The sequence below is a fragment of the Mercenaria mercenaria genome, unplaced genomic scaffold (genome assembly GCF_021730395.1).
Source record: "Mercenaria mercenaria strain notata unplaced genomic scaffold, MADL_Memer_1 contig_4588, whole genome shotgun sequence".
In the NCBI taxonomy this organism is placed as follows: domain Eukaryota; kingdom Metazoa; phylum Mollusca; class Bivalvia; order Venerida; family Veneridae; genus Mercenaria; species Mercenaria mercenaria.
This window is the reverse complement of record NW_026462829.1, coordinates 57,480-67,864: the sequence shown is the minus strand read 5'-3', so window position 1 is coordinate 67,864 and position 10,385 is coordinate 57,480. Positions and strand designations below refer to the sequence as shown.

The window sequence follows — 10,385 nt, the reverse complement described above, 5'->3', positions numbered from 1 at the left end:
AAAAGGCATAAAAGATATTTGCCTCGCATTTGCTATGAATCGAACCCGCATCCTCTATTTAATAGTCGAGGTAAACTGTTTGGCAAAGAGGTTGTGCTTGTTTTTTTTTTTTTTTTTTTTTTTTATTTTTTTTTCGTAGGTGGATTAAGGGGGATGCACACCAAAGTCTTGCATTCATTTTGCATTTTTATACGCCGTTGTTGTATTATGTGAACACCTGTGGCGATGGACAGACTGCGTCCAAAGCATGTCTGCTGTCTAAGTCGAATAGTTTTCATCCGTTCTTCCCATGACTTGCTGACAATGTGGGTATAATATATCGGCCAAGTTTGATAACCAGCCAAATCGCCTCAAGCTCTCTTGTATTATGTATCTTATATTATTCGAAAAACTGCAGATTTAGCCTTATAAGGTCTATAAGTTAAACAATTTTCATCCAATTTTCTCCAAACTTGCTGACAATGTTTGTGGACATAATATCTCAGTAAAGTTTGATAACCGGCCAAATGCCGGCAGTCTTGGATTATGGCCTTCGGATTAGGCCAAGTTCGATGACGGGTTTATGTTGTGACAGTCTTGCACTCTTGTTATGATATGAAGAGCTTAATAAAGTGGGAGAAGTTTTAGGCTACTTTAATTCAATTTCAAAATAACAAAAACTGTCAGAAGATCCTTTGGAAGCAGAGAATGCAACCAAGCAACATAATAGCAGACTTGGACTGTTCATGAGAGGTAGTGGAAAGTGCGACACCCCTCATGCCCCCTAGCACGGACTAAAGCAGAAGTCTATTACACATGAACATCGAGTAGTCACTACGGACACAAAGGCGACAAGAAAATATTTATAACAACACTGAATCCACTAACACTATTAGTATATTGGCTTAAGTAGAGGGCGAAATTGTCCATTGTAACACGTGTAAATATTTACAACAGAAAATTTTAGAGTTGCTGAGACTGAGGCACTTCACTTGTGATGATTCTACTAATAAAACCAATATCCAAACCAATATCCTGACCTTGGTCTGCCCCTTACATGCAGTTAAAACTGAGGATTTCCAGCAAGTATGAACTTATATAACCCCTACATATTATCAACTGTTTATCCATGTTTTGACTTTTACACCACTGTGCGGGCCCGGATCCAGAAATATTCAACTGTACGGGAAACCAGTTTAGAACGAAGTTTTTGTCGCCATGGCGAATAGAGAGCGTTTAGCTATCGGAAGGGGATGGGTGTCCTCTGGCCTTGTTAGGGGGTCAGGGGTCTGTCTCTCTCCACCATCCCCTTTAGAAAGTTATGAAATACAGTCATAGTAGGAGGGCCAGGGTTCTCCCCCTGGTAAATGTTGAAATACAGGTATAAAATGGTGGCCCCTGGTGCGTTTATAGGTCTAAATTTTGAGAAAATATATTCATGTGCCAAAATAGTTGTATGAATCTTGATGGCTCACTTCTCAGCCGACTGGGGGTGGGGGTGGGGGCTGCATGGACCCTCGGGTCCGCTCTAGCGGCCCTGGGTCCTAGTCCGACTATGTACCACTGTCTAGGATAAAGTACTTACAAACAATGTGCACTCTTCCATTTTAAGTTAAACGTCTTCCAATAAAGCGCACTGTGTAGTGTAAAAGCATAATGAATTAAATTCGAACTATTAGCGTTATTCGTTTCTGTCATATGGGACATCTACCTGTAATGTATCATCGCCCTCTTACATTCAGTATTGTTTAAGGTCTTTACGCTAACAAAGGGAAATTGCCTTCAATATTTTGACATATTTAATTGCTTCCGAGTCTCGATTCAGCTTTTCAGCAGTTTGTAACACGCTCCGTTATTGGCCAATATCGATTTCCAATTTCTCATCTCACGGTTTTGCAACATGTACATCGAATAATATCTACTTACGCTCGGCTACTTACTGTTTTATCGTGTTGTCGACGAAATAAACTGAAAACTGAAAAGACTGAAAATATGATGGGCGCCGTCCCATCTTAGCGATTTAAGAGTGCCCTAGACGAGTTTTAAAGTTACGAAAAAAAATAAGATATCATAACTAAGCTCTGTTTTGTATAACACCCCAAATTCTTAAGTCAAGCATAAGATATATCTTACACTAAAACTATTTTAAGATCTTTTGTGAAACGGTACCCAGATTGTTAAGTTTATACTTAACCTTTAGATCATATTACATTATTACATCAGTTTAAATATTGATTATGTGCATCATTGTAGACCCGAAACAGGTTGGAAAACTTTCTTTTATATCATTTAGGAGGAAGTGATTGCATTTTGATATAATGTAAAAGACTTACTCAAGTGTTTATCTTGTGTTGTTGTCTACCAAAGAAACATGTTTAAATCACATGCAAACAAGAGTAAAGGAAAAAAGAAAAAATGTGACACAGGAAAAGGAACTTTGAGGAATAAAAATGTATTTTCTGAATCGTGTGCAATACATCCCCAAAGAACCTTAGACTTATTTTGTTCAAAATGTGACAAACTTTACTGCAGAGATTGTAGAGAGACCGGCTCTCATGAATGTCATAAATACCATAAACTTCAATACATACATGACGTCGCTTATGATTTTGAAAATTCGGAGGAATTTAAAGAATATGACACAAATATTGTAGCTCTCAGAAAAAAGATAGAGAGGTCAATTGAAAAAACTACGGAAAATATGAAATTGTCAAAACAGTTACAAGAGGAAGCAGAAACCAGAATCAAACAACAAAAAGAAACTTTAACTGAGTTAATAGAAACTCATTATCGCAAGATTTCGAAAAGAAATAAGGACATGAATGAGGACTGTCTAACTAAACTGACAGAAATTCTTGAACAAAATAAAGGACTCAAGGCGCAATTTGAAGACATCGAAAACGAAATGAATGAAAAGAAGAATCATAAAATGACAACATTGTTCATCGCGATACAGAAATCAAAGGAGGAGGTAATAAAGACTGAAGAGGAAATAAAAAGGCTTAACCAACGGAATAATGTAACCAGGTACTGTAACACTATTTTCCTCATTCGTTTAGATCGATGTCGATGTCGATTTTGAGTCATTTCTTAAAAACAAGATACTTATCTTGTGTTTATCATTCCCTGTCGCTTCTCCGTCGACAAAAGATGTATTTTATCCCCTGTCTTGAAAGCGGGAGTGGGTATTGGCAGCTATCCGAACGTATCTCTGTGTCTCCGTCTGACCTGTTTTGTTTTGTTTTACTTTTTAGCTCACCTGTCACATAGTGACAAGGTGAGCTTTTGTGATCATCGTTCGTCGTCCGTCGTCAGTCCGTCCGTGCGTCCGTCCGTGCATCAACAATTTCTTGTCTGCACGATAGTGGTTTCATTTATTATTTTATTTTTACCAAACTTGCACACATAACTTGTATCAGCATAAGATCTCGGTTCCTTTCTTGAACTGGCCGGATCCCATTATGGGTTCCAGAGTTATGGCCCCTGAAAGGGCCAAAATTAGCTATTTTGACCTTGTCTGCACAATAGCAGCTTTATTTATAATTTGATTTTTACCAAACTGGCACACAACTTGTATCACCATAAGATCTTGTTTCCTTTCTTGAACTGGCCAGATTCCGTATGGGTTCCAGAGTTATGGCCCCTGAAAGGGCCAGAATTAGCTATTTTGACCTTGTCTGCACAATAGCAGCTTCATTTATGATTTTATTTTAACCAGACATGCACACAACTTGTATCACCATAAGATCTTGGTTCCTTTCTTCAACTGGCGAAATTCCATTATGGGTTCTAGAGTTATGGCCCCTCAAAGGGCAAGAATTAGCTATTTAGACCTTGTCTGCACAATAGCAGCTTCATTTATGATTTGAATTTAATCAAACTTGTGTCACCATAAGATCTCGGTTCCTTTTTTAAACCGGCCTGATTTTAATGGGTTCCAGAGTTATGGCCCCTGAAAGGGCCAAAAATAGCTATTTTGACTTTGTCTGCACAATAGCAGCTTCATTTATGATTTGATTTTAACCAAACTTGCACACAACTTGTATTACCACAAGATCTTGGTTCCTTTCTTGAACTGGCCAGATTCCCTAATGGGTTCCAGAGTTATGGCCCCTTAAAGGTCCAAACTTGGCTATTTTGGCTTTTGAAGCCATATAGAGACTTCATTTATGGTTTTATTTGATACAAACTTCCAAAATATCTTCAACAACAATAAATCTTGGATTCCATGACAAATCAGATCCAATCATAGGTTCCAGAGTTATTTTATATCTGATTACCTCCCCTGATTGTAATCAAAATGGATTTATATCAGTAAGTACTTATAGGACTTATTTGAAATTTCATTATTGTCATTAGTTGGTCTGAGCCAATCAGGGTAGTTAACTATGGACTGATTTTATGTCAAATTACCTCCCTTTATTTCAAATTAAAATGGGTATATCTCCGTAACTAATGAAGATACTGATCTGAAATTTCATTTATGTCAACAGATTTATTTGGCAGATCCTTCTTTTGTTCACTTACAATATTTTTTTTTAATTACTTCCCTTTTACGTTACTATAAATAGCTTATTTTTAGCAACATTTTTATTATTGGCCGTAGGGAAAACCGAGACTACTTTTCCATGGTTCAACATGGATGGTACCTCCAAGTTTTAGGTGTATTTAGACATATCTGTACCTTGTAAGATTTTTTTTTTCTTTTTGGTTAAATTTCTTCCCTTTGTTGTTCCTGTCCTTTGGACTTAGATATTTTTTCTGAGGACCTTCTTGTCCTCAAGTGCAATGATAACAGGTGAGCGATATAGAGCCATCATGGCCCTTTTGTTTGGTTTGGTCGTTAACTTTAAAAGTGCTAAGAAGAAAAAAGATGATATTAGCATATGGTAGATTTCATTAAGAGGGAGTACATAGCATAATAACAATACCTCTGCCCTCTAAATATCTACGTTTTACTCAATTGGCTGTTGTCAGAAATATACCTTTAAAACCCAAATATGAGAATATCATGAAATACACTATGTTGGTATATTGCAGTAAGATGCTGTGTACTGCAGAAAGAATGGAAAGAATGCAAAGATAACCACTACATCTTAATCAATTTTCAATTTATCTGACTGTTTATGCCCCCGAATTTGGGCATATCAAAATCGCACTGTCCGTATGTCCGTCCATGCATGCCTGCGTGCGTTCGGTAATTTCTTTTCCAGGCTGTAACTCTTCTATTCATGAAGGGATTTTGAAGTAACTTGGCATACATTTTTACCATAATATGACAAAGTAGCAGGCGAAAGACTCAGATCTTAGCTCCAAGGTCAAGGTCACACTTAGAGGTCAAATGTTAACATGGTCTGTTTCGTGTCTGGTTAATAACTTTACCATCCATAAAGGGATTTTAAAAGAATTTGGCTGAAAAATTTACCATAATGAGGCGACGTGTCATGCGCAAGACCCAGACCCCTAGCTCCAAGGTTAAGGTTACACTTAGAGATCAAATGTAAGCATGGTCTTTTACTTGTCCGGTCCATAACTCTGCTATTAATGAAATTACTTGGCATAAATGTTCCCTAAAATAAAATGTGGTGTCGTGTGCAAGACTCAAACCCTTAGCTCTAAGGTCAAGGTCAAACTTAGAAGTCAGAAGTGTTTCTTGTCTGGTCCATAACTCTGCCATTTATCAAGGGATTCGAAAATAATTTGTCACATTTGTTAACCATATTGAGATGTGTCACAATTATGACAGAGGCCTTTTAGGTCAAGGTCACAAAATGAGATGTGTTTTCTTTGCAAATACAACTGTGGCATTCTTAGGCCTACTTAGGGGTCATTTGTCACCAATAGTGACAGCTCTTTTTGTACTTATTTCGTTTTGGTTTTGTTTAGAACAATAGATAGCTTCGAAACTTCAAAAATGTTTTAAAAAGCAACTTCTGTTAATGATCTTGCAATGACAGAAAACGCATATTCGAAAAACAATTTTGTAGCCCTTATCTTGATTTAATGTATGTTCCTTCTATACTTAACTTTCCAATATTTGCATATTTCATAAGATTGTTTAAAGAAACTTGTCAATATAATAGATGGTTACGAATAAAAATGTGAATTTTGTTTTACTTTTCACGCTTAAAATTTCCCTCAACAAAACTTTTGCAATATCTGAGTAAAATACAGCTGATAGATAGATGGAACTAGAGAAACTTTCCAACTTACCCTCCAGTATGAAACAAAAAGACGCAGGATATGGCGATCGCAAAGGCCACTCTTAAATAAGATAAAAACACACATTTATGCTTATCTATGGGTCCCTTGATTGCATGTTTGACAATGAAGTGTTCACTTGACAAAACGTGATCTCGGTGATAAAAAGTTTAAGTTATTTGCCTGGCGCTTTTGGCGTAAATACGTCAATTTCTACCGCAAAGCCTTAGCTAGCCTTTCCTACTCTTTTCATAATATATTACTCATAAACGATGGATTTAGATATAGAAAAGAGTCCCAATGAGTAAATGGTGGTTCGTTATTTTGCAAAGACCTTGCACATATGAAGTATTAAAATTCATGCGACGTTTATTATAATACAGGAGTGTAAAAATGGGCAAATGCCTTCATACAAATGTTGGTGGAGAAAATAAACAGTTTCATGCATAATATATTTTGAATAGGATATCACAGTGCAGGAGTTATTCGGCTGGTTTCATTATTATTTTCAGATATCGTAGATACATGTAATGATTGCACTAAAAGTATAATTTTATAAATTTTTCCATAGTCACAAGGTTGTAGCAATTAAACTCTAGTGAATGGATGACACTTTAGATAAAATAAAAGAACCAAATTAAATTCTACGATTATATGTCAACAGTTAAGTCATATAATATAAAACTATTCGACATTCAGTTCACAGTTCACAGCTTCCTTTTAAATTGGTGTTTACATATCCAATGACCTAATAGGTATTCATATTTTAGAAGACCTTAAACAAAATTTTAATCGTTTTCAAATTAAATTTTCAGTGTTATACCTAATATTAAATGTCCTTTATATGAACAAATACGCTATGTTTTTAAAATTTGTTTTATGATTCGAAATTGTTGGTAGTATACAATATTTACCAATGCTATTGAAAATTCATTGTATAAAATTTTGAAAATGTTGTAAGCGGTTCACTATTACCTATGATTTTCAAACTATTTGTAACATTAAACATGTAAATGTGTTTCTTATTACTGAAAACTCGCCTTAACCATTTTGCGTTTTACCTAGAGGATTAAACTTGGTTTTGTTTCGTTCGTTGTTATGTTGGTTCGTTCTTGTGACTCACCATAAACCGTCCTTACTCAAGGCAAGGGTTTGTAGAAAATAAATTTGTCAATGAACACCGTCTGTCAACCCTAATCATATTCAATGTATTTCATTGTGATGGACAAGTAATGTACCTATATTACATCCACCACACAGTTATGCATGTAACATTTCTCAAATTGTCTTCTTTTATTTTCCCATATTTCTAGACTTTTGTCCTATACTTAAACGCAACCGCTTCGGTAGCCTAGTGGTAGAGCGTCCGCTTCGAGTGCGGGAGGTCGTGGGTTCAATCTCCGGCTGCGTCATACCAAAGGCGTAAAAATGGTACTACAGCTTCCTCGCTTGGCACTCACCATTAAGGAGATAGTGTTAGATTTCACTACCGTCCATGAACCGGCTCAATCAAACCGAGCCTGCAACATTTCCGTTTTTGTCGTGTTAAGCGACCTGTGAAATTTCTACTTTTCTCTATTTTATTATCACAGCAGCGTTGTTTGTGCCGTGTGGCGGCCGTAAAAAGTCTCCCCGTACATTCAATCAGGGCTGTTATATTTCGATCTTCTTAGATCGTTCAGTACGACTTTTATGTCGTGTTATCGGTACTCTTTAGTTTCTAAACATGACCATTTCGGCCTGGGTGGTTCCAATACTCCCGCTTTCATAGCCTTGGGTATTGTTTAATCACCCCTTGGATATGGTGCCTGCTTTTTAATTTTGTCTTTTGACAGTTCCTGTGGTACGTAGACTCCATAACCTCAGATCCCCTCCCTAAATTCCAGTTTGTTTAGTTCTGCCCATTGTTTTCTCGTTTGGGGCAAACCCTTTACTTTATCTGGGGACCAAACGCCGCTCTTCATTTTTTAAATATTCTTTAAATTAGGTACAATGCCTACATATTGTACTGTCAAAGCATCTGTTACTTTTAGTAATTTATCAAACATAAATTCCCTTAGTCTAATAACTTAGACTTGACATATTATTAATGTCTTTCGATAATTTCAGGTCTTACCAGATTACCTTTTTTACTTAGGACACATATAATATTTTCGACCTGAAAAACTGTTTTGACAGCTGTAGGGCACAATTTAGAATGTGAATATGTATTTATTAAAGAAAAAGAGTGATATTACTCTGGTTTCTATCAATGTGTGCTGCAAGCTTACGATGAAATATTCATTTTTTTCAAAGTGTATCAAAATACTCCATTTATCTCCATATCTGGAAAAAGCTCAAATTTTGCAAACGTTGCTTTTTACATGTAGGATGGTAGTAAATAAATTTTCAGATAAACACATTTTTGAACATTCCAACACAGGTTGAAAAACAAGATTACTAACAAGATTACTAACTTTATTTTTATAAATTATTTCCAAACCTACAAAAAAGACATCAAGAAAAGTAAGGGTAGAGTATCTTTAAAGAGAAATCAACAATAGCACTCGTCTCGTTAAGTGAACTTATTTTCTTTCCTATCCACATACTCTCTAAGGACAGAGCCCGAAAAGAAAATTCGTTGTCCCGTCGACTCCCATTTATTCATCTTGAAAATTAAATCTGGAGCAATGTCTTAAACTCAACTATTTGTAGCTAAGGATACGTGCCTACATCATTATGTATCGTAAACAATAAAATCAGTATATACATAAAGGGAAAAGTGATCACGGCCTCTGGCGGCCATGATTTTTACGATTCAAATAACACTTACAAATTGTATACTTTTATTTCCAGAGGTTCCATTCTAATGACCTAATCAATGTAAGCAAAATGATACGCAGCACATAGGAAAAAGCTGGATAGAAACATATCATGTCATCTAAGAATTGTGATAATATAAAGGTCCAGAAAAGTAGTAATGTATTATGATAGTTTTGAAACAGTTTGAGGGGCCTCCGTGGCCAAGTGGTTAGAGTCGTTGACTTCAAACCATTTGCCCCTCATCGATGTGGGTTCGAAACCTCATTTGGGGAGTAGAATTCTTCACGTGAGGAAGCCATCCAGCTGGCTTACGGAAGGTCGGTGGTTCTACCCAGGTGCCCGCTCGTGATGAAATTGTGCACGGAGGGGCACCTGGGGTCTTCCTCCACCATTAAAGCTGGAAAGTCGCCATATGACCTAAAATTGTGTCGGTGCGACAATAAACCCAACAAAATAAATAAATAAATGAAACAGTTTGACCTCACTTGACCCCTTGCCCGATTCTATAAGTGCACTTTGGCTTTACCCTAAACTTAAAATACTAACTTGGTACACGTGTACCCTGAAAATCTTTGGTTAAACCAAATGAAAACCTCTGGTTTAACCAAATGAAAACATTTGATTTGATGGACGTAAGGTTGAAGGGACCAAGGTTTACTTACACAATTAAAAAGAAAAAAAAACGGAAGAAATATTCATACACTGAAAAACAATTTATAATAGTTTTATCCTTATTGGTTTTTACGCACGGTATTTATAGAGCCTTTACTACATTATTGATTAGCGGATTGCACAGCAGGTAGTATTAAATATTTAAGGAATTTTTTAATACTTTTAAGTCGGTTGCGACTGTTACATGCTACGTTCAGGAAGGCTTAGTATGACTCCTGCTTTGTCTGTTTAATGGCAGCTTGATTGATTCAGAGGTTCGGTATTGGGTCTGTTCCACCCGCTTGATGCCAGCAGCTGTGACTATTAACAGTCTCCGGATTTAGTTTGCAAATCCGGAATTTTCGCAAACTCGGCTACCTTTTGCCTTTGACTTTTCTCTGATTTTTTTACATTAAACGATAGTTCTAGTCCCATAGAGTAATAATTGGTCGTTTCCTTCTTTATATGTTAAAGAATGAATTCATGGGAGGTTTTCAAAGTTGGTCCTCCAATGGGAGTATTTTTTCCTCCTATGGGGTTTTTGCTAACCCATGGGAGGTCCCACGGGTGGATTTCTCCCACTTCACCAATTACGGGAGAAAAAAAACCGTGGGTTTTTTTCTAAAATTTTCAGATCAAAATATTTTAACTCAAATCAATAATCTATACAATAAAAAACTGTTCTGACATGATTTCGCGCTGAAAAAAACGACTTTTGAAAAAACTCCCATTTTCGTTATGGGAGGAAAACC

General features: G+C 36.4%; 1 protein-coding gene across 1 annotated transcript in view; it reads left to right on the top strand.

Moving 5' to 3' along the window:
* Positions 1-2,252: 2,252 nt before the first annotated feature.
* Positions 2,253-10,385, top strand: part of LOC123526975 (uncharacterized) — a gene marked incomplete at its 3' end in the record, with an annotated part of 64,471 nt that continues 56,338 nt past the window's right edge. The window contains exon 1 of the mRNA XM_053535189.1: positions 2,253-3,006. Within this exon, the coding sequence (XP_053391164.1) occupies positions 2,351-3,006 (656 nt within the window). The remainder of the gene's footprint in view (positions 3,007-10,385) is intronic.